General features: G+C 35.4%; 1 protein-coding gene across 5 annotated transcripts in view; it reads right to left on the bottom strand.

Moving 5' to 3' along the window:
* Nucleotides 1-26561, bottom strand: part of NCKAP5 (NCK associated protein 5) — a 968925-nt gene that overhangs the window by 501283 nt on the left and 441081 nt on the right. For all 5 annotated transcript variants that reach the window (XM_060622495.3, XM_060622496.3, XM_060622500.3 and 2 more), the window contains one exon: nucleotides 17266-17329. In XM_060622495.3, coding sequence (XP_060478478.1) covers nucleotides 17266-17329 — 64 coding nt within the window. The remainder of the gene's footprint in view (nucleotides 1-17265; nucleotides 17330-26561) is intronic.

The following is a 26561-nucleotide window of genomic DNA, read 5'->3' as shown; positions in this document are numbered from 1 at the left end:
GCGATCTGTGGGTGCAAGCCCCACATCAGGCTCTATGCTGACAGCTCAGAGCATGGACCCTGCTTCAGATTCTATGTCTCCTTCTCTCTGCCCCTTCCTTGCTCGTACTTTGTCTCTCTCTCTCTCTCTCTCTCAAAAATAAACATTTAAAAATGTGCAATAAAACACAAAGAGATTTCCAAGTTTATTTATAGAAAGCAATTAAGCACATGAAAGATATTCAACATTACTAGCCATTAGAGAAACACAAAAACCCAAACAAAATATCACTACACATATATGAGAATGGCTAAAGTAAAAAGGACGAACAATACCAAGGATGTGTAGAAACTGGATTACTTACACAATGCTGGTGGGAATATCAAGTAGTACAGCTACTCTAAAAACAGTAGGGCAGTTTGGTAAAATAATAGTCATGTAACCCAGCATATTTCAATTCTGAAGTATCTATCCCAAAGAAATAAAAAATGTTGACACAAAAACATGTACATGAGTGTTTACAATAGACTTTATTAACAATAGTCCCAAACGGGAAGCAATCCAGATGTCCTTCACAAAGTGAATGATTAAACAAATATGGCACATCCATACCATGGAATACTATTTATCAGTAAAAGGGGGGGTAGGGGGCCTCTGTGGCTCAGGTGGTGAAGTGTCAGTCTCTTGATTTTGGCTCAGGTCATGATTTTACGGTTTGTGAGTTAGAGCTCCACATTAGGCTCAGCACTGAGCATGGATCCTTCTTGGGATTCTTGCACTCTCTGACCTGCTCCTGCTTGTGTTCTCTCTCTCTCTGAAAATAAACTTGAAAAAAAAAAAAAAAAAAACGAAACCAACTATTGCTAGATACAACTAACTGGATGAGTCTTCAGAGAACTATCTGGAGTGAAAAAGGTTATATACTATATGATTCCTTATTTATAATACTCTTGAACTGACAACACTATAAAAATGGAGACTAGTGACTGCCAGTGGTTAAGGAAAGGGGGTGGGTAAGAGGGAAATCCATAAAATCATAATAGGAGAGATCCATATGATGCTAAATATGTTTTATATCTTGACTTTATCAATGCCAAGTGATATCATGATTTTTACTATTTTGCAAGATATTGCCAATGGGAGAAACTGAATAAAGGGTACACTGGGACCCTTCATTATTTCTTACAACTTCATATGAATGATTGAATGAATGAATGAATGAATGATGTCCCTTCATTATTTCTTACAACTTCATATGAATGTATATTTCTCTTTCAAAAAAAGCTTAATTTAAAAAAAGCTAGAGAAATGATTATTTTTTTTTATGAAGACACTTTCACTTCTTTCCAAACACCTTAAAAATCAGTGCTTTGGTAATTAACAATTAGTTTTATTAAATTTGTAAGGGAAAGTAAATAAGTAAAAGCTAACCAGTTAGTTGTAGTCTCTAAATCACATGGTATTTCATTTTATCTTTTGAATATGAAAAATAAATGTCTAATTCCAAATTATATCTAAAAAGAGAGTTTCCATAAAATACCAATATATTTCAGTAGACAATTAAGGACACTGAAGGTTGCCTACTTACAAAGAGCACTGGTGATCAGGGTTAGAGTTGATAAGGGTAACCTGACACTAAATTAATTCACTGCTTTTAAATTTAGTACATATTTGCACAATTATATACACATGCATACAGAATGTTCTTATTAGTACATACTGAGGTTAAAAATAATGACTATTTCAACAATAGCCAAAGTATGGAAAGAGCCCAAATGTCCATCGATGGATGAATGAATAAAGAAGATGTGGTGTATATATACAATGGCATATTATTACTCGGCAATCAAAAAGAATGAAATCTTGCCATTTGCAACTACATGGACGAAACTGGAGGGTATTATGCTAAGTGAAATTAGTCAAAGAAAGACAAAAATCGTATGACTTCACTCATATGAGGACTTTAAGAGACAAAATAGATGAACATAAGGGAAGGGAAACAAAAATAATATAAAAACAGGGAGGGGGACAAAACAGAAGAGACTCATAAATATGGAGAACAAACTGAGGGTTGCTGGATGGGTTGTGGGAGAGGGGATGGGCTAAACGGGTAAGGGGCACTAAGGAATCTACTCCTGAAATCATTGTTACACTATATGCTAACTGATTTGGATGTAAATTAAAAAATAATAATAATAAAAAATAAAACAAGTTAATAAAAAAATAAGAAAATAAATAAATAAATAATGACTATTTTCTAAGACTTTTTAAAAAGACTCATGAGAGATAAAAGGGGCAACAGTTTTCTCTGACAAGGGTTCACAGGTGGTTATTCTGTACCTGATATTAACCAGCCAATCATTTAGGGCTATGTGCCTTGGTTTACACATCATCAAGCAATGAAGTGCTTTTCAGCAAATATAATATTGCAGTTCTAATAAAATGTTTTATCCAATAATTGAGTAAACATCTTCTTCCTCCACAAAGCCTTTGAAATGCATCTTATTCCACATATAAGGTAGGGACATTATTTTGTCTTTCTATTTGAACCACTAGCAACCACTAGATAAAACATTTGAAAAAAAAAAAATTCTCCATAGATACTCAAGGAGATACTTTACTTGTTTGGGCCAAGAACAATGGTGAAAGCAATGGTGAGGATTAACCAATGTGGAAACTCAGGATAAATACCCTTGAAAGGGGACTTCATCACAGCACCTTTCATGAGCTCTTGGAATATCATGAAGATCAGAAAGTTTGAAACTGAATTTTAATGACAATTAGCAAAGAATTTTTGACAAATTTTCTAAAGCAATTCGATACAGAAAGTATGTCTGTTTAACAAATGGAGCTAAAAAAAAAGAAGAAATAAATCAAAATTAGAATATATAATCTCAAAATAACATTGTTTCCACCATAAAAATGAAAACAGGTCTGACAGAGTCAAGATTATAAATTTTAAAATCTCATTAGAGAACTAAAGATATTAAGAAACATGAATGGACTGAAACTCAGGAACTGACGAATCCCCACTCCAAGGAATCAAGAGACCCATGGTGGCTTTCATCCTAAGAAAATGGATGGATGAGAAGTCTGTCATTGATGGGAGAAACCAAATAAAATGTTTATAAGTGTTTTAAGTTTGAGTGTGCTGGTATGTTTATTTAGAATCCTTAGGAGTCACAGCTACAAAAAGAATGTGAAAGGGCAACACTTTTGCCCTGCTGGTAGGAATGCAAACTGGTGCAGCCACTCTGGAGAACAGAATGGAGTCTCTTCAAAAAATTAAAAATAGAGCTACCCTACAACCCAGCAACTGCACTACTAGGTATTTATCCAAAGGATACAAAAATGCTGATTTTAAGGGGCACATGCACTGCAACACTATAAACAATAGCCAAATTATGGAAGAGCCCAATTGTCCATCAACTGACGAATGGATAAAAATGTGGTATGTATGTATGTATGTGTGTATGTATATACATACAATGATATATTACACACTGATACAATGATATATTACTCATCTATCAAAAGGATAAAACCTTGCCATTTGCAACAACATGAATGGAACTCAAATGTATTCTGCTAAGAGAACTAAGTCAGCCAGAGAAAGACAAATATCATATTATTTCACTCACATGTGGAATTTAAGAAACAAAACAGATGAACATAGGGGAAGGGAAGGGAAAATAAGATAAAAACAGACAGGGAGGCAAACTATAAGAGACACTTAAATACATACAGAGAACAAACTGAGGGTTGCTGGAGGGGTGTTGGGTGGGGGAATGAGCTAAATGGGTGATGGGTATTAAGGAGGGCACTTGTTGGGATGAGCACTGGGTGTTATATGTAAGTGATGAATCACTCCTGAAACCATTATTAAATTATATGTTAACTAACTTGGATTTAAACAAAATTTAAAAAAAAAATAATAAAATGGAATATGGCTTAAAAAAAAGAAGAAGAAGAATCTGTACCATCTGCCAATTTTTGTCCACTCTTTACTGAACCTTCACCTGGAAGCACTGGGTCAGAGAAAGAGAGCTGAGAAAGAATCCCCCTAAAGTGTGTGAGTATCAAGGACCACTAAAGCCAAGGGCAGGGCAAAGAAACCCGTGACATACACTTGACTTTCAGTAAATACTCATCATGGGCTGTTAGCTGATGGAGTGTCATAGAGATCTGAGAGAGAACTACCCCAAGGGACATATACAGAGAGAGAGTTCCTAAAGCTGTGGGTAAAAAAAAGAACTAAGGGACACAGGCACTCCAGCTCTCCACTGAATATGCTGCTACAACCCCTATTGCTAGAGGCAGGGCAACAAAGTGGAGAGTGATCCTTAAGGCAAAGAAAAGCTCAGAGTGGGACTAGAAAGCAAAGAGTACTCCCTCTTTGCTACAGATGTTGGAATTTTTTTAAGGCATTATAAAAGCAAATATATCATTCTTTTATTTTTTTAATGTTTGTTTGTTTGTTCATTTTTAGAGAGAGAGTCAGTGAAGGGAAGGGGTGGAGGGAGGGAGAGGGAGAGAATCCCAAGGAGCCTCTAGGCTGTCAGCATAGAGCCCAACATGGGGCTCGAACTCACAGACTGTGAGATCATGACTTGAGCTAAAATCAAGTCGAACACTTAACTGAGCCACCCAGGTGCCCCTTTCACTCTTTTCAACAAAAGAGCAAACCCTTGAAAAGGGGCAGGGAGATGGAAACAATATCTTACCAAAGAAATAGAAGATAAAAATAAAGAAAATGTTGAAAGTAAAAAATAGAAAACATAGGAAAAAAATTGAAAACTAAGAGACAGAAAAACCAAAATAAAACATTCACTGGATTAACTCAATAGCAGAATGGAGACAACCAAGAAACAACCTATGAATGTGAAGATACATCAATAGAAATTATCCAAAATGTCAAGAGATAATAAAAATGAATATAAACTCTGAGATCTGTGTGATACTACCAAAATTTCTGTGATTCAGAAGGATAGAGAAGGATAGAGAAAAACGGGGTCTCAGAAGGATAGAGAAAAAATGGGGTGCAAAAAATGGTCAAATACATAAACTTACTAATTCAAGAGGCTCAATGAATCCCCAACAGGATAATTTCAAAGAATTCTATGTTCCAAAACATAGTTACACTGTGGGAAACCAAAGACAAAACAAAGCAAATACACAAACAAAACAACCAGAGACCAAAATTAAGGAACAACAAATCTAATTACTACAGATTTCTCATCAGAAATCAAGGTAGCCTTGATGGGATAAGCACTGGGTGTTGTATGGAAACCAGTTTGACAATAAATGTCATATTAAAAAAAAGTAACAATAAAAAAAAAAAGAAATCAAGGTAGCCAGAAGGAAGTATAACATCATTTTTAAAGTTCTGAAAGAATGACCAACATTTAGAATATAAAATTTTTAACAAGATTCATTTCATTAACACCAAAACCCAGAAAACAATTAGGGTTAAATTTAATAATAAGGTGTTCAAGAGCTCTGCGCTGATAACTGTAAAATACTACTGACAGGTAGCATTTGAAAAAGATAGAGAAACAGATATAGGGAACAGAAGACGGAATCCAAATATAGACTTGTACATCTAGAGGGAATGGTTTCCAAAAACAACACTAAAGGAAGCAAGGTCAATTCAAAAAATGATACAAAAATAAGTGGGTATCAGTATTTTTAAAAATGAACCCCAAGCCTCACGTCACACCTTGAACAAAAATTAAGTACCAATGAATCAAAGATATAAACATAAACCCAAACATATAAAGCTTCTAAAGGAAAAAAAAGAAGGTATTTCAGTCAATACAGGGTATGGAAAGATTATTTGATTACAGAAAGCGCTAATTGTGACTAAGTAAATAAATGGAGTGTTATCTTTGTTAAAATGCTTTTGCTCATCTGGGGCTCCTGGGTGGCTAAGTCGGTTAAGCATCCAGCTTTGGCTCAGGTCATGAGTTTGAGCCCCGCATCGGCCTCTGTGCTGACAGCCTGGAGCCTGGAACCTGCTTCTGATTCTACCCTCTCTCTCTGTTCCTTCCCTGCTTGAGCTCTTTCTCTCAAAAACAAATAAACATTAATTTTTTTTAATTAAAACAAATGCTTCAGCCATCAAAGGACACCATTTTTTTTCAAATGAAGAGGCAAACCAAAGAATGGGGAAGGATGTGCAACACTTATTTTGACAACAGACTTGTATTCAAAATATATAAGAAACTTATGAAACTCAGAAAACTTTTCACTTCCCTCAAATAAGCACAATTTGCCAGACATATAAAGGGACAATAGGTGGATGAAAAGCGCTCAACATCTTCCATCATAAAGGAAATGCAAATTAAATCACAATGAGACACCACCACGTATCAATTACAATGTCTAAAATTAGGGGCGCCTATGTGGCTCAGTCGGTTGAGCACCCCCACTTTGGCTCAGGTCATGCTCTTGTGGTGAGTTTGAGCCCCAGACCCTTTGCTTCTTACACAAGTTAATGATTACTGTCTGACTGTTTTCTCCATGTTCACATGTGTAAGATCTTGTTTTCTTCATGTTCACCACGTAGGTAATATCTTGTGAGCTCAATAAATAAGGAGACAAAACCCCTGTTTGGGGCTCTTGTCTCCTCCTGGACATCAGCCCCTCCTATATTCAATTCTTCATCCACTCTCTTGATGGACAAGAGAGAATTCCAGACTCATATTCTGAGACACAAAAAAGCCAAAAATACTCAGTGGAGAAAAGACAGTTTCTTCAATAATGATGCTGGTCACTTGGATCATTACACTCAAAAGAATGAAACTCAACAACAATAGTAGTCGTAGTAGTAAAAATAAATTTAAAGAATAAGCAAGGGACCTGAATATTTTGTCAAAGAAAATAATATAAATGTTCAACAGGTACATGACAAGATGCTCAACATCACCAATCATTAGGGATATGCACATGAAAACAGTAAGATCCCACCTCATGCCTGTTAGAATGGCTAGCATCAAAAAGACAAAAGACAAAAGACAACAATGCTGGTGAAGAGTGTGGAGGAAAGGGAAATCTCAGGTACTCTCGGTGGGATTATAAACTGGTGTGGCCACTATGAAAAACAGTATTGGGTTTCCTCCAAAAATTAAAAATACAACTATCATATGATCCAGCAATTCCACTTCTGGGAATATGTACAAAGGAAATGAAATCATTATGTCAAATAGGTGTCTGTACTTCCATGTCCATAGCAGAAACTATGACAGGAGCTAAGACATAGAAACAACTTAAGTGTCCATCAGTGATGGATGAATTGATAAAGAAACTGAGGCACATGTATATGGAGGGAGACTATATAGAGAATATATACATATAATTCTATATAGATATAATTAAATAAATATAGATAGGAGTGAGAATATAGATATAGAATATGTATCATATTCCATAATAGATATAATTCTATATAGATAGATATAATTTTATATAGCTATATCTATATAGAATATATATGGTATATATAGAGAGAGAATATAAATAGAGAATACAGAAAATATTCTCTATATTCTATATAGATATATTCTATACAGAGATAGAACATATATCTATATAGAATTGTATCTATATAGAATTATATATATATCTCTATAAAACTATAACTATATATGCCTATATAGAGAGATATATAGAGGATGGAATAATATTAATGAAATTAGACCCCAATCTTCCACACTCACAAAAATTAACATGAAATGGATTAAAGACTTAAATATAAGACCTGAAACTATGATACTCTCAAAAGAATATGTAATAACAAAGCTCCTCAATATGGCTCTTGACAATTAATTTTTGCACATGACACCTAAAGCACAAACAACAAAATAAAAAAAAAAATTAACAAGTGAATACAATAAACTAAAAACTTTCTGCATAGCAAAAAAAACAATCAACAAAATGAAAAGGCATTATGTAATGATTAAAAATATTTGCAAACCATATATATGATAAGGGGTTAGTATCCGACAAACACCACCTCAGTCAGGTGATCCAGGTATACTTCAACAGTCATAATTATATTGATAATATCCAAGCCTCACATGAAATGATGAAAATAACACTTTAATTTGATATCTACATTTAAAAATATATACCCATCTAATCATGAAAAAAACATCAGGCAAATCTCAATGAGATAAATCCCTAAAATTCACTAACCAATATTTGAAACTGCCAAGGTCATGAAAGGCAAGGAAAGTATGAGAATCTGTCACCACCAAGAATTTTGGGAGACATGCATAATGAGGTGAATCTGAATGAAATCTGTATTCTATATAAGATTCTGAAAAAGAAAAAGGGACATTCAGTAAAACTATGAAAATCTGAATAAAGCATAGACTTTAGTTAACAATAATGTATCCATATTCATTAATTGTGACAATTGTAACACAATAAGATAAGATGTTAATAATTGGAGAAACTGTATGGGACATATGGGAACACTCTGCACTATCTGTGAAATTTTTTTTGTAAATATTTAAATGTTGTAAAGTAAAAAAGAAAGTTTATTTTTAAATAGTGAGTTGGGATATGTCTCTCAGTTTCTTTTTTCAGCACCAATTTGTATAAAACAGCATTTCTTTCACTAAAGGTTTGGTTGAACTCTGTAAAATCATCAAAACCTCGCAGCTTTTTAGGGGGCAGATTTTTAAAAACTTTTAACACAAAACAATTTTTAAACATTCATAAAAGTAAGAAGAAAAGTACAAAAAATACTCAGCATCTGTAGTTACCAAATATGGCCAATTTTGATTCCTCTAAATCACCTAATTCCTTTGTCCAGTATATTTGGAAGTAAACCTAGACATCAGAAACCTGGACAAACCTAGGAATTTTACTGGTAAATATTACTGCATGTATCTCTAGACAATAAGGACTCTTTTTTAAATATACAACCATAGTAGCCACAGTATACCTAAACATTAATAACTCTTCATCTCAAATACCCAAAGTTCACATGATCCAAGTGCCTTATCATTCTTATGCATAAATTGATAAGTTAGTAATTGCTGACAATTTTATGATATTTCTTCACTTTGTAATTCATTGGTTTTAATTTCATTATTTCTTTCTTCATTATTTAGGTTTTTTTAAATTCTTCATTACTATTTGACTGGATGATTAATTTTAAATCTATTTTTTGCCTATTTTGTGCATTTAATTTAAAGCTATACATTTCACTTTAAATTTTAATTTGATTGCATCTCAAAATTAGTGGTTCCATTGTCAGTGAGTTTAAATATTTTTAAGGTTCCTTATAATTTGTTTAAAAATGAGTTACTTAAAATATTATATTTTCATTTTCAGATTTACTCAAAAATTTCTGTCTATTAATGATTTCTAATACTACTGACTAAAAAGGGATCATGAAAACTAGGACACTGATGTATTTGTATAAGTATTTTATATTTTACATTTCATAAAAGCAAGGACCTCATTCTATTCTCTGCTGATACTATGTTGAATAAACAAATGAACAAAATAATATGTAGGGCCTATTTCCAAACTTCAGCACATTTACAGAAACATGTCCTGAAGTTTAGAACCTACCATTCTCAAATGTTCATAAATTAAAAGCCAAGTAGATAGAAATGATTTTTTAAGTTGGCTTTTATAAGGAAATTATAAATTTCTGCTCTTTCTCCAGGTATATATTGTGGATATATTTGAGCAAGTGATAAACACTGTGAACGATGTTTTGTCCCCAGTGTTCCTCTTCTTTGGATGATACTTAGAAGTCAACAATACTGACTACTTTCTACATCAACCTATTTACACAATGAGACAAGTCCAAGCTTTTCAAACTGTTAAAAACACAATTTTTCAAAAATCAGTTGAACTTCCATATACTAATAGTGATCAGAAGGAGAAATTAAAAAAAAAAAAAAACATTTACAAGTGCACCAAAAAGAATAAAATACTTATGAATCAATTTAACCAAGTAGATAAAAGATTTATATGCTGAAAACTGTAAGACATTCATGAAAGAAACTAAAGGTGACACAAACAAATGAAAAGATAGTCTGTGCTCAATGATTGAAAGAATATTATTAAAATGTCCATACTACCCAAGCAATCCATAGATTGAATACAATCCCTATTAAAATCCCAATGGTATTTCTCATAGAAATAGGAAATTTAAAGCTAAATAGACAATTTTAAGATTATGATGGAATCACAAATGACCCAGAATAGCCAAAGCAATCTTGAGAAAGAAGAATTATATTACAAAGTTTTAATAATCAAAACAGTATGATATTGATATAAAAACAGACATAGAGATCAATGAAACAGAATAAAGAGTCCAGAAATAAATGCATGAATATTTGGTCAATTAATCCTTTGTTTACAACAAAGGAGTAAAAAATATATATGACAGTCTCTTCAATAAATGGTGCTGGAAAAACTGGACAGTCACATGCAAAAGAATGAAACTGGACCACTATCTTAGACCACACATAAAAATCAACTTCAAATGGGGTAAATACTTGAATGAAATACCTGAAATCATAATACCAGAAGAAAGAATAGGGGTAAGCTCCATAACATTCTTGGCAATAATTTTTTGGATATGACACCAAAAGCAAAGGCAGCAAAGGCAAAAATAAAACAAACAGGATGATATCAAACTAAAAACCTTCTGCAAAGGAAACCACCTACAAAATGAAGAGGAAATACTTGCAAATTATATATCCATTAAAAGATTAATATCCAAAATATATACAGAACTCATAAAACTCAATAACAATCTAATTACAAAATAGGCAGAGAATCTGAATAGGTATTTTTCCAAAGAAGATATAAAGATAGCCAACAGGCACGTTAAAAAGTGCTCCAATAATACCAATTATCCAGGAAATACAAATCAAAACCACAATGAGATATAACCTCACAATAACACAATAGTATTAGAATGACCATTGCACACAAGACAAAAAAAAAAAAAAAAAGTGTTGCCAAGGATGTGGAGAAAAGAAAACCCTTGTGCAATATTGGTAGGAATATAAATTGGTGCAGCTACTATGGAAAACAGTATGGAGATTCCTCAAAAATTAAACAAAAGAAATAACATATGATCCAGCAACTCCATTTCTGGGTATTTATCAAAGGAAATAAAATCAGTCTTGAAGAGCTATCTGTACTCCCATTTCACTGCAGCATTATTTACAACAGCCAAGACATACAAACAACCTAAGTGTCCAACAACATGAATGGAGAAAGAACTCGGCCATAAAAATAAATTAATCTTGCCTTCTGCATTTGCAACAATGTGGATGGACCTTGAGAGCATTGAAAAGATTTATGGCAATGTGGATGGACCTTGAAATAAGTCTGAGAAAGACAAATGCCATATGATCTTACTGATTTGTGAAATCTTAAACAAAAACAAATTATACATGCAGAGAACAGATTAGTGAATGCCAGAGGCGTGGGGGTTGGGGCATGAAGTGAATGAAGGTGGTAAAAAGGTACAAATTTCCAGTTACAAAATAAGTAGTTCCTGAGAACATAACATATAGCTTGGTAACTATAGTTATAATACTGCTGTATTTTCAAATTTGAAAGTTACTGAGAATAAATCTTCTCATCAAAAAAAGTTCTCATCAAAAAAAAAATTAAGTATGAGTAAAAGTTCTCATCAGAAACAAATTAAGTATGGTGATAGATGTTACCTAGACCTTTTTTTTTTTTTTTTTTTTTTTTTTTAATGTGCATGGAGGGGCAGAGAGAGGAGAGAGAGAATCTTAAGCAGGTTTCACGTCCGGCACAGCACCCAATGTAGGGCTTGATCTTACCACCATGAGATCATTACCTGAGCCAAAACCAAGAGTTTGATGCTTAACCAACTGAGTCATCCAGGTGTCCATAGACTTACTGTGGTAATCATTTCACTATGTATACACCTATATCAAATCATGTGTTGTGCTCCTGAAGCTAATATAGTATGTTAATTGTATCCCAAAAAAAGGTAAAAGGAAACAATTTGCCTTGGTCACATCTTAACCCCCTTCTTTGACTACTATTAGATAGAAAATCAGATGTATGACCTACTGGACTATTGCAAACAACAAACTTCTAATTACATCAAAACCAAATCCTGATCCCAAGAAAACTACTAACGAGAACTGATATTCTTAGGGACTATGGCTCCATATCCATCCTGGCAGTGTCTGAGTATCTACATGCAGGATAAAATGGAATCTTTTTTTTTTTTTTTTTAACGTTCATTTACTTTTGAGACAGAGAGAGACAGAGCATGAACAGGGGAGGGGCAGAGAGAGAGGGAGACACAGAATCTGAAACAGGCTCCAGGCTCTGAGCTGTCAGCACAGAGCCCGACGCGGGGCTCGAACTCATGGACCGTGAGATCGTGACCTGAGCCGAAGTCGGACGCTTAACCGACTGAGCCACCCAGGCGCCCCTAAAATGGAATCTTAACAACAAAGTAAATGGACTTTCTTTGTGTCCTTAGTGCCTTGAGATGAGAAATCAAGAATTGATATTTTTCTTTTTCCCAAGTAGAAATTACTCAATGAGATGAAAAGGATCTATACAGAATCTAAGATTTGGCATAATTAGCCCAAGCATTTCAAAAATTGTGTTCAGTAGAATAATAGCATTCTTTGTAAATAATATCTCTGATACAAAACAAAGATGAAGAGTGGCAGAAATGATACCCTTCGAAAACTTTTTTTAACTTAAATTTAAGAAAATAGCAAATATACTTAAGCCATTGTTCATGTCATTTTTTGAAATGGTCTCTCTGTGGTAATTTATTGTGCTATAAATATAAATAAAAACATTATTTTTAATGTAAATACATATTTTTTTAACTCAAACTCTTATTGTCATTCACAAATAAAATTGTCTTTGTAAGTTTGGAGAAAAAAATATGATTAGAAGGAATCTGGCCTACAAAGTATTAAGTAAACTATCAATTTCTAGTAAATAAAACAATTTACAATAGTGTAAGAATCAACAATCGTTAATGAAAAAGTACAACCAGTCCAGGAGTTCATGTAGATTGATAGGGGTATTTGGAATATGGTGAAGATGACAGCAAAGTTTAGACTGTTTAATAAATGATGTTGGGAAATTAATATCAATTTGGGAAAATATGTCTTTTCATCTCTGCCTCACACCAAATTAATTCCACAGAAGATGAAAAGATTTATGGCAAAAAATATATATACTTTCCAAAAGATAATGATAATGAGTATCTGTACACTTTGGGGGTGAAATAGGTCTTTCTACATATAATAAAATTTAAGATGACATTAAAGTCTTAAGGACAGAATAGATTTTACGCAAACTGAGCCAGTGTTAGGGAGTAGACGCTGAAACAGAATCTCCTTGAATGAAGAAAAGCAAGGTCTTAGAGCAGTCTGTGAAAAATAATGAAAAGTAAGTATCAAAACAATAGTGATAGTTATTCCATGAAAGAGTTAAGAGCAAAGGAAACAAGTATGAAATATCTAATTGCTGGAAGAAGGCTCACCCAAATAAATACTTGGGTTAACAGAACAAAAGAGCAGGCAGAATTGATGAAACCTGGTAACGTACATAGGCAACTACTGGCAAGCTCATGATCTTCTTACTTCCACATATGTATCAACCAGCCATTACAAAGCAGTCTCTCTAGGGGCACCTTGGTATGTCAGTGGGTTAAGTCTCCAACTTCAGTTCAGGTCATGATCTCACTGTCTGTGAGTTTGAACCCAGCGTTGGGCTCTGTGCTCAGAGCCTGGAGCCTGCTTTGGATTCTGTCTCCTTCTGTTGTGCTTCCCCTCCTCTCTCTCTCTCTCTTAAAAATAAACATTAAAAAAAAAAAAAAAAAAAGCAATCTCTCTACATACAGTGTGGTACTCTGGATTGAATCCTAGATCATAAAATGGAAATTATTGGAAAAACTGGTGAAATTCTAATAAAATATGAAGTTTGGTTAATAGCAACATGCCAACAGCAATTTCTTAGTTTTGATAATTATACCATGGTTCTGTAAGACACTAACATTATAACTCCAGATCAAGGGGATACAGATGTGAAACTTTCTTCTAAGTCCAAAATTATTCAAAAACAATAGGTGAGCTAAAATAATACAATAAGTTTCTCAAAAATGGTGCCTTGAGTACTATCTTAAAATTTCTAAGTAAAGAAATGTATTGCATAAAGTCAAATTTTTAAAAGGGCATGCTTTGCATTAAAGACTTTGATTATAACAAGTTCATTGATGATTTAAAAGAAAGAGCTGACTCAATTATATGTTTTTTTTTTCAAAATACTTACTAAACTTTTCCATACCATTTTTCCTTTCATGTGGATAAAAATACAGAATACTGTAAATAGTAGTCTTTAAATAAAGTGATGTGGTTGTGATGAACTGCCTTCTGCTTTTGCTGTAGACATGACAAAGTTCTGGGCTTGTAACAGCAAGAGTTAAATTTAGAGGATGAATAGAAGTGCCTGATTTTAGGAGCTGTCAGATATTGAAAGAATCAGGACTTCAGAAATAAATGAATCCTACGAGGAGAAAAGCTGAAGCATGTAATTAAGTAGAAAACCAGACTTGAGAAAAACCTTGAGAAAAAGGGAAAAGAAACAAAATAAAGGACACTAATGAAAATCAGGGCTTATGGTGTCTCTAAGATTGTGACAAATCATAGAAGGTGAGTGGCGGGGAACAGTGATATGAATAGTAGTAAATCACATCATGTCACTGCATCACACAAAGCCTTCCAATGGCTCCTATCACTCAGACCATCAGCCAGAGAACCCTGGGGACCCTGATGACTTACCATTCTGTCCCCAAACACAGCTCTGACTTTATCTTCTACTATTCACTCTCTCCCTCACTCCTCTCCAGATAGTCTGTCTCCGTGTTCTTCCTCAGGCACCCCAAGTCTTTGCACCTGTTCATCTCCCAACATAAAATGATCCTCCCCCAGATAGTACCATCATTCACTCCTTTGTCTCCTTCAAGTTTTGCTCAATTACTAACTTTTCAGTAGTAACTAACTTCACTACTATAAACTTTATTTAAAATAGTGATTTCCTAGAACTCCCAATCTTTCCTACCCTCATCTTATTTTCTCATAGCTGCTTCCACCATCTATCGCTCTAAATACATTCAATGTCTGTCTCCACAAACCCTAGAATGTAAGCTCTCAGATTTTTGCCTGTTTTTTTTCTTCCACTGATGTTTCCCCAGTGCCTAGAACAGTGCTGGGCACATAATAAGTGCTCAATAAATATGTGTTAAATCAGTCAACACATAAGTGTGATTTTTCTTTTTAAAATATTTTTTTTATTTTTAATGTTTATTTATTTTTGAGAGAGAGAGAGAGAGACAGAGTGCGAGCTGGGGAGGGGCAGAGAGAGAGGGAGACAGAATCTAAAGCAGGCTCCAGGCTTTAAGCTGTCAGCACAGAGCCTGACGTGGGGCATGAACCCAAGAACTGTGAGATCATGACCTGAGCCAAAGTCAGACACAACCGACTGAGCCACCCAGGCGCCCCAAGTGTGATTTTTCATTACCATAATTAAAATATGAGTAATAAAATACTAGAAACATCTCCAACGTTGTTTTCTGAGCAATGAGAGTAATTTTTTTGTCTCCCTGCGTTTTCTGGGTATTTTCTACCCTGAACAATTACTTGTACAATATTTCAAAAGGGGCTTTTATCTTTTTAAAGACTAGTGAGTTATCTGCCGGAGATTATTTCAACTGAGGTTCATTTACTGGCAATCAGAAAGATACATTCTTCAGAGGAATGTTCTTATGAGCTTAAATAACATTTAGCTATTACCAGGAAAAGCTCATCATAAAAACTTTACATAAACAAATACTCAGTAACATGATCCACTAAGCTAATGGAACCATAAAATCCCAACCTCCTCATTTTGAAGATGAAAAAACAGAGAGCTAGAAAAGTTGTCACTTCTTCCCATTCAGTTAGGACACAGCTGATGACATGTACAACAGGAGCTAGCCTGAAACAAAGGACTGAAACACTGCAGAATGGCCTAGCCCATACACATTTCCCAATACAGTCCAGTCCCAAAGTCCAGACTGGACATTCTCAGTTTACTATTTGACTAAACCTTCACCTTCTCCAGTTTACTTCCTTTTCATTGTGCAAAGATGCTTGTGAGCAGTTGTTTCTTATCATTTGGACATTCAAGATTCTCTTTGCATTAAGATCACCAGAAGAGCAAACAGTTGATCACTTAAGGATTTTAGCACACTCAAAGGCCACTGCACCATTCCAGAATCCACTCAACATTCCGCCTCTTGCTCCAGACCTTTGCCTTCCCTGACAGAAGGGAGAGTCCAGCAGATTTTACAAATTTCTTATTCTTTTCGGTGGATGGATTGTCAAGTAGCACTCAAAATCCAACAGACACAGACTGCAAGGTCTAAAAATGTACCACTTCTCTTTTTTATAAAAGATAATTCTTGTGCTGAAAAACTGCACCTGTGCCATTGTTTTGTCATAAGTGAGAAAAAAAAAATCTGCTGTTCTAGTTTTTGCTTAGAGGTAGCAACAGCAGGTAATCCACACACGTGCATACTCTGGGTCCCCAGACAGTCATCTCTGATGTTAGAGTGGCACACAGGCAGATACTGTGGCAAAGAGAGTCTATAAAATGAAGTTGCTATGGACCAAAACAACATATTGATTTTTTAGTACAATTCAAAACACAAGGAAACATCAGTTCTCTGAACAGCACACACTGGAAAAGACAGGGAGAAATATACCACTGTGGCGCACAGAAGGAAAAGGACAGATGATAGTCACATTAGCAAACATCCTAGTGTTCTTTTCGATTGCTTGTTTCTAAGTTCAAAGAACTGAGAGGCTTAAATTATGTCGAACTGTTCTTATCTGAAAACCCAAGATTGCTCATTTGCCAACACTGTGCTCACAGCTGGAAGCCTGGGTCTTCCGGAAATAAAGCCGTATAACCCTCTGAAAGTTGGAACATCCTCTTCCATGTCCAAATACTTATTTATTTTTCTCAGTTAATACAGTCTCCCTCCTTCCCCACCCCCACCCTCTCTCTGTCATTCTCTGTAAATGGCACAACTGTCCAAACTGCATTATGAACACATTATTTACCAATACATCATTAAGTCTGCTGCAAGCAAATATTTTTCTTAGATAGCCTTAATGCCACAAAATGCCTTTCAAGCCAGAAACCTCTGGCAGGGAGGTTCAGAATCAGGAGAAAGCAACCAGCACTTACCATGGCCCCCTCACTTCTTCTTTGGGCAACTTCTCGCTGCAGTCGGGCCACGGCCAACTTCTCCCTGGAGAAACAAAAGCACATGGTTAGTTGACTATTCTTCTCAGGGTAGAGGTACACTGGCATGGCTTTGAAACATTCTTTTGAGGTCTCCAGAGGAACTCCTTCCTCGGTTTAGCTCACTTCCTTAACTAAACTTTCTATAAATATTTGAAGTAGTTCGTGCATTGTTTTCATTGAGTGTCATGACAGAGATTTTTTGTCTTGGGTTTTATAAAAGCCAAATAAATGTTGAATGCTGCATAAAAGCTTCCCTTTAAGTTCATTAACATATGTAATTTGTAAATAAAAATTTTCCATGGCTAAAACATTTCAGTTGTCCTTTCTGTATCAACTTTGCTTGTATATACTTATTTTTATTTCTTTTGTTGCTTTATGCAGATTGTGAATTTTATTGTTTTTATTTATTTAGTTTTTAAATTTTGCTTATTTTTCAGAGAGACAGAGATAGAGACAGAGAGAGAGACAGAGAGAGAGAGGGAGAAGGACAGAGAAAGGGAGACAGAGAATCCAAAGCAGGTTCCAGGCTCTGATCTGTCAGCACAGAGCCCAACGCGGGGCTCAAACCCAGGAACCGTGAGATCATGACCTGAGCTGAAGTCAGACATTTAGCCAACTGAGCCACCCAGGCACCCCTGATTGTGAATTTTAAAAGGCAAACAGATATAAATCTGTATCATTCTTGAAATAATAATAGAAAATCCTTTACAGACTTGCTACATCAATGTACCATGCTGAGTATTTTACCTGATCTTACATGAGTCTGACAACAATCCGATAATAGGCTTTATTATCCCAATTTATGTATTTGGAAACTGAGACTCAGACATGCTAAGTAACATACCAAGCTCCCAGCTGGTATGTATCAGTATTAGGATCAAACTTCAGTTTAGTTTTGTTTTGTTTTTTAATTTCACAAATCCTAAATAAAAATTTTGCTTATCATTGTTCAGAGCCTAGAAAATTTGTAAAATTTAAAAACCTTTTAGCATTCTTTATTTTACAGTGGGGTTTATCTAGTACCTGATTTCATTTACAAAAAAAAATTAATACTCACTAAAATTTTAAGAATTCTTTGTAAGGAATTTTGGATAGCTTTTCAATTCTTAAAAAAAATAAAAAATAAAAAATAAATAAATAATAATAAATTTTTAAAAAACAGTATATAGACAAAGTAGGGACAAGTGAACATTCTAGTAATCTTCCAATCTTAATTTTAGCAAGGATTTTCCCTGAAATCCTTCTACTGCTATCAAGATGTGAAAACACTTGTGTGATATTTCATCCCTCAACCTTCCCTCTACACAGGATCACAGGACTGGCAATTTGCAAACAGCAAAAACAGCAAGGGAATAACTGGATGCCCAGCTGAGTGAGAGAACGTCTCCTATCCTAACCGCTTGGGTCTTTGAAGTGCCAACAAGGCATGTGCTTTACTCTGGTTACAGTTGAGTACATTTTTTAGTAGGGATAGTTCTATTTGAATTAGTGCCTACAGAGACAGATTAGAAGGAATAAAACTAGAATCAGGAGACTCCTGAGGGGACAAAGTTTTGGGAGCCTGGGGCAGGACCCATGCATAGGTCCTGTGAGAGAGGGCAACGAAGTCAAGAGGACGAAGCCCAGAAGAGATTAAGTTATGCACCTCTCTTTGGAAGGCAAGCAAGGCAGAGATTATACATGTGTTCTCTGACCCAAGTCCTAATGATCAGATGAAAAGAACAAAGAACTGAAAAAGAAAAATATGACTGACTCCTGGTTTAATATGAAAAATAAACACATGGTAAATATAAAGACAAAGAAACTGGAGAAGAACATACCCTATACTCTAGGATTGAGCAATTCCACCCTGGGATATAAACCCAACAGAAATGCATATGTATGTTCAGTAAAAGACATGTACTAGCATGTTCATAAATGCATTATTTGTTATCACCTTAAGTTCAAAATGCATACCCCATTAACAACAGAATGGATAAACTACAACATAATTATATATGGGGATGCCAGAAAGCACTGAGAAGGCTAACCACAATACTATATGGAATACCACAAGCATATGAAAGAAATAAACACAGAAAAGTATACAGTTTATGATTCCATTTATATAAAGTCCAAAGATAGGCCAATTAGGCCAGAAAAATAAAAGATGTGAATGTCAAAAAATGAAAAGGTAAAAAACTGTCTCTAGTCACAGATGACAGTTTTCTAAGTAGAAAATACTATAGAATTTTCAAAACAACCTAACAACTAGTAAGTGAATTTGGCAAAGTCACAGGATAAAAGCGAATACACAAAAATCAATTGTGTTTTTACATACTAGCATCAAACAAGTGGAACATTTACTTTAAAAATTTCATTTATGGGGCACCTGGGTGGCTCAATCAGTTGAGTATCCAACTCTTGATTTCAGCTCAGGTCATGATCTCACAGTTCATGAGACTGAGCCCCTAGTCAGGTTCTGTGCTTGAGAGATTCTCTCTCTCCCTCTCTCTCTGTCTTTCCCCTGCTCATGCCATCTCTCAAAATAAATGAATAAATATTTTTAAAAAATATTTGTACTAGGGTCAAAACAAAATACTTAGGGAATAAATCTACTAAAGATTTGTCATACTACTACAGTGAAAACTATAAAAATAAACTCAGAACAATTAAAGGAGACCACACACACACACACACACACACACACACACACACCTCGCACACTCTGCAGATCCAGATCTCTTGAAAGGGTCTTGGAAACACTCAGCATCCCAGGACCATGCTTCAAGAGCTTAATCTAGAATATATAGAATTAGAAATGGAAGAACGGTTTGGAAAATTTCCTGGAAAATTTTCCAATCCTTATTCTTCATTGCTGAATCTTCAGCGAAAGATTTAATATATATAACAGCATGTTAATTTTCTACAAGAGCAGTTTAGCATAAAGAAGTCATTCTTAGAAACAGAGCAAGAGTCTAGCTTAGCACAATCATCCTACTAAATGACGAAAGAGCTCTCACACAGTTTAAAGGTTAGGAACATCACTGTTTTATTCTTAAAAGAGTTTGCTTTTATAACACTATTAGGAATTGTCACACAGTATAGGTGCATGTCAAATCTTATAAAATGCCATTTGTAAGAAAAATTTAGTGGTTTTAGCCATTACATAGTTTTTAAAAAGGAAACTATTAATACACCATGAATTTTATACTCTGCCCATATGGTATATTTTTAGTCATTTAATAAACAGAGAGTGAATCAATGTGAAAGGCTCACGTTTGAAGTAGCAGCATGTTAGCCATTCAATTCAATGAAACAGCAAAATATGTAGAACCTGGAAACATCAGCTTAGGCCTGACCTACCACCACATGAATACAGATGCCCCGATTTCCAACAGGCATATGGAAATGCATGACGCAAACATGGAGAATCTCAATGTAGTCTGAGTCACAGAAAAGACCATCCCCAACCTGAGCCCTGCAAGCTAGTCCTCTTTACTTAAAAGTTGTAAAGTTGGGTAAGTCTAGTTACTTGGGAGAGACCCTGATTCAAAGTCGTTAGGTAGTGAGTGAGCAGAATTCTCAGGAACAGCAAATACAACTGTCTCTTTAAGACCATACTCTGTAACTGGTTTAAATCATTGATTCAGGAAATGCAATACACGTAATGTCATGGAGCATGAATCTCTAAGGCTTGCAAGTAACAGCTCAGGGTTTTCTATGATGTAGGTGGACAAGAACAGTGCCATCTAAGTCCCACTATAGCAAAGCACCCCCATTTTGACCTATTTAATGTAGTAAGTTTATGAACCCTATATCCTTTGAAAATAGAGTGTCAAGGCCACAAAACAAACAAACAATGATTACTTTCTTGAGGTTCAGAATTCTCTATCTCCCAAATCTTTCATATCTTTGGTATTTCATGTATTGGCAGGGTTTTTGTTTTTAGTAGGGATTATATTTTATTTTCATATGAAGGAGCTTTCATTCTTTATAAAATTTAAGGAAGTGATAGAGTCATTGATGGGTGAAAGCATCTATGGTGAAATTCTCAGCATTTCTATATATTCACATTTCCGGGCTCAAATTATCAACTTAGTCAAAGTATTAAAAATAAATGGGTCTGCCTTTTTACAGCCATCTCATTTGCCCTTGGGTTCAGCAGTCCCTTGGCAAACCATATCTTTAAACCCCCAAGGTCCCAATATATGTGTGAAACCAAATGGGACCAGCATCTTTTTCATGCAAATTCAGCGTTCTTAAAAACAGCTTTGTTTAAAAAATAAAGAAAGAATCCTTGACTTGCATGCTACCCAAGGCATATTAAACACAGTCACATACACATACACTCTTGCTCCTATTTGAGGACCTTAGCTCATCTGCTGGAAACAGACAACTGTGCTTTTGCAATGCATTGCTGTTTTGTTTTGTGTTTGTAGCAAAGCCAGTAGCTCATTATGAAGGGGGTATTGACTTTATGATTGCAAAACAAATGCCCAGGGATATTTTTATTGAGAGCTGTGGATTCTTCTTTACAGAATAGGGATAAAAGAAGGATATAAAGAATATACACACAATGAAACAAAAGAGACCACAAGCACTTCTCTTTCAGGGAAATGCAAAGAGAATTTTTCTCTCCAAAAAAGATGAAACAGAACTATTTCACTTATTCCATTTTTTACCCAAAAGGTGAATTAGTACCAGGTTTCTGAAGTCTGTCAGTATAGCCCCAGATAATTTTAACTAAAGATAATAATGGCAACAGCAAAATTATTTATGTGAACCTTGGAACTTCACAATACCACTAATACGAATGCAATTTAAGTCCATGGGAAGACGGTCCTCCATGAAGACAACAGGATGGTGGCATTTGTAAAATCCAGGAAAGACCTGCAAGGTCTGCATGGTTGGAAACACAGCAGCTTGCAAAGAATATATTCGGTTTGTGATGTGTGGAGATGGCAAACTGAAGGGCACTGCTGAGCCATCTGTTGCATGAGTGCGGAAGACAGGACTGTCTGGAGACAAATCAATGTTCTATTGCGACTCTAAAGGCAGCCCAGCACCCACCCTGAATGGGTGAGAATGAAACCAGTGAGCAGCCCCTGCTCTCCACTAGGCAGATGGGAACCCCCTGAGGATGCCCTGAAGGAAGAGCAGCACGAGCACACAGCCTAAGTGTGAAGAATTACATCTACTCATTGTCAGTCTTAATGCCCCAAACTACTCCATACAAACAGTGCATTTGAAAGGTACAGATCTAAAGGCACATCAAGGCAGCTGTCAGTGTATTAGATAATCTGTGTTTTGATGAAGCTGCCAGACAATTTGTGTCATCTCTACTTGACTTTCCTAGAAAAATAAAGAGTAACAAGAAATAAAATAAAGTATAATCAGAAATTATAATAAACTATAACAAAAACAGATATAAGGAATAAAGGATAGACATGCTCATATATGTATTTAAAAAGAAAAAAAAAATTCTTTGGCATCTTATAAACCCAAAGACATTGTGGTATTTAAAGAAGCCTGTAATAGCTCCCAAAATATCCTAACTTCATGTTAGTTCTGGTTCTTAGGTTAAGTTCCTACTTTCCACAGTATTTCAAATTATTTATTTTTTAAAGTTTATTTATTTTGCAAGAGAGAGAGACAGAGACAGAGAGAGTGCACGTGCATGCACATGAGAGGAAGAGGGCAGAGAGAGAGAGAGCGAGCGACAGAGAGAGACAGAGAGACAGAGAATCCCGAGCAGGTTCCATGCTGTTAGCACAGAGACTGACGAGGGGTAAGATCATGACCTGAGCCACAATCAAGAGTTGGAGACTTAACCAAGTGAGCCACCCAGGCACCCCTCAAATTATTTAAATATATAAACAGTTATATATGATATGATATACATATCAATCTCTTAATTTACTCAGAATATTCTGCTAAGTGACCATACAATCCAATGATGATGAAAATTCTGATTAATTCAGCAAATAATGTGAATTCGCTCTCTGCTTGGCACAGTTGTAGGTCCTGGGAAATATAGTCCACTTTCAGAGAGCTCAGGGTCTAATAGACAGCACACCTAAGCACACCAGTGTCACGAGAATGTAATAAACACAACAGAAGAACAATATATTCAAAGCTGGATTTTAACACTAAAGTGAGGTGATAATTTTATCAAAAAATTGAAATTGAACCTCCTTTACATGGGAAGGCACATTCTACTATTTCTAAAATCAAGTTGTTTTTTAAAGTTCATACTTTTCAGCAACAAGTCACATAGAGAAAGCAGGTTTTTCCCACAAATATTTTAACTATTAAAAATCTCTGTAACATGTTTTGGCTGCTATTCCCTAAATGCCTCAAGGCATTTTAATGCAATGGTATTAGACTTTACTGCCCCTTTGGGTCATGGTTTTATTCAGGTCACTTCTTTCAGAGACACATGAGTGACTTATTCTTCCTCTTCTGTTCCAAAGCATTGTACCACCATATCCCCAATTTAAAAAGGCAACAGTAATAGCTAACATTAGTGAATAATTACTATGTAAAGCACTACCCTCAGTACTTTACATGAAACATTTAAAGTCAAACAATGCCATGACATAGGTATAATTAACATCTCTGGGATATAAAGCAATAATTCTCAAAATTTTTGGATTCAGAGCCTCTTTACACTTTTGAAAACAATTACCATGAACTCCAAAGAGCTTTTGTTTCTGTAGATTGTATCTATCAACATTTACCATATTCCATTTTAAAATGAGACCTTGAAAATACATATTAATTTATTTGAAAGAATAATTCCATCACAGGTTAATTTAAACAACACCTAACTACGAATATGACAAAATAAAACTTAGTAAGAGTGGTACTATTTTATACATTTGCAAATGTCTTTACGATCTGGCTAATAAAAATTACATCTGAATTCTCCTATCTCCTTCTACATTCAGAATGTTGCAATGACACACGATGAGTAGCCTCTGGCAAAACAGTATATGCCCACGACAGAAGGACCATGAAAAAAGGAAAATAACGTTTTAGTATTCTTATAAAATTCGTCTTGACTTCTAGATCCCTGAAAAGGTCATAGGGCCCTTGCTGCCCTGTGGTTCACAATTTGAGCACTATTGATGTACCTTCCATGAGGAAACTGAGGCTCAAATAGGCTGAAAAACATGCCCATCAAGCCATTGTTCTTAAATTTAAATGCCATCGTGCATGTTTTTCCAAACCTGCCAAATAGCAGTGAATACATACTCAGTTAAAATCTCACTTGTTAGAACTTGTGCCTCTGTATCTACTATCACCTGTTACCATTATCTCTACTGCTAGAGAAGGAGTCACAAATAATGCAAGAAAATTTTGCAGTCTTTAAGGATGAAACACATTTCCAAACCATTTTTACGCCAATCAACGTGAAAACCACTAATAGAACTTTTCTGGAATGCATTGAATTCCAAGTACTATGAACCTCCATTTCTGGCAGAATAGAATAAAAATGCTAATCAAACCCCCAATATAAACCTACGCTCAGGCAAGAATTCTGTTTCAAATAATACCCCCTCCCCCACGCCTGGCATTTTTCCCTGCAAAGATACCACCAAATGCCTAAAAGGAATTAGAAAGATGATTACTGTCATTTATACCTTGGGGCAGAGAGCCACACTTAAAATCTTGGGGAAAGGTTTCAATTAATCATCAGCCTTCCCCATTTGTGAGCATGCCCTAAGAACAAGAGCATGGTAGTGACCTAGTATGTCTGTAAGGAGAGCAGGTCAGCTCCCCCAGGAGGCCTAGGACCATTCTCTGCACACAGAAGCGTCCTGGGGAGTAACCCGCATCAGAGGCATGACAATGCCTAGTGCCAGGTGTGCCTGTCGAGCAGGCAGATGGGGAGACCGGTGGCAGCCGTCCCTGCATAACAGTTAAATTAATTAGCCTTTCCAAAGCAGATCATTTAATTACTCATCCACTCAGATATTCAAGGCGAAAAAAACTTCAAGAAACTTCTAGAGATACAACACAGAGGAAACAAACTTCTTTATGCACTTTTTCCAATATATAATGTCCACGTTGGCCCCAACACTTTGAAACACAAAAATTTACACTTTTATTACCGACTTTAAGGGATTTTATTAGCATCCACAATGTATAAAAGTCAGTAAGTTGAGTGTATGTTCTAAATTGGTGACCTTCATACGATTTTGTGCAGTAATTACTAACAGAGAACTGGACAGAGCATGGCCAACATGCACACCCCACTGACTCTGAGAGAGAGCAGCTTAATAACGTTATGCTGTGCTGATTAAGGAATTCCCCTCTCTCCCCCCAAAAATAATTAACACAGACACTTTTTAAAGAGGTGTGCTGGAATACAGAGATCATCAGTAAAAACAAACCCTAATTTTAGCTACCTTCCTTTCTGAAGGCACATGGTCCTTCATCCACATGGTCCTCCTTATCGAGCTTTCTGGAGCTTCTACAATTTTTTTTTCAAAATTTCGAGTATTCCAAATACTGCACCATGTAAGTGTTCTTGAAACCATTCTTCCCTGAATGTTCCTCCATTCGCAAAATTGAGGTCTCAAACTGAACGTTCATTTTCATTTACAGATTCATGGATTCATCTAGAGGGTCACTCCTGCTGCCTACAGCAATCACCTGCTTACCTTTTTTTCTCCCCAACTGTGCTCTAAGACCCAGAGGACTGGGACTTTACGGTCTTCCTGTGTCCAAGGAACACACATACCTGTCAATGAATCAAGGATCATGCTTCAGAGCAAAGATGGCCTCACTGACTTGAGACAAGATCACAGGCTGCCTCCACCCATATACAGATACCAGAGGTTGGTCCCATGCCCAGAGCTTAATGAAGTGTGCCAATGTAACCACACAAGCTACCTGCAATCCCTACCGCTATCATCACATATGAAGCATTTTGCACATTTTAGATGTACCAAATAATATTGTTAATAAATAAACACACCTATGAAAGAATGAACTTGTATTTCTGGGTTTTCTCCTTTTTATTTTTATTTGGAACTGTGAGTAATACACATTAATTGTTATTAAATGTTAATTACAACATTTTTGATACAAAGGGCTCTACTGATTTATTTAATGCAATACTGAGTTAAAGAAACTCCATTATCTTCTCCTCTCTTTGTTGGGGCACAGTGAAATCCCAAAGCTCCCCTACCTAATGTGTTTCTGAAATACGTATTAGAGCAAAAAACTATCCTTCCACCAAGTTT

The sequence above is a fragment of the Panthera onca genome, chromosome C1 (assembly GCF_046562875.1).
Source record: "Panthera onca isolate mPanOnc1 chromosome C1, mPanOnc1 haplotype 2, whole genome shotgun sequence".
In the NCBI taxonomy this organism is placed as follows: domain Eukaryota; kingdom Metazoa; phylum Chordata; class Mammalia; order Carnivora; family Felidae; genus Panthera; species Panthera onca.
This window is presented reverse-complemented; position numbering and strand designations above follow the sequence as displayed.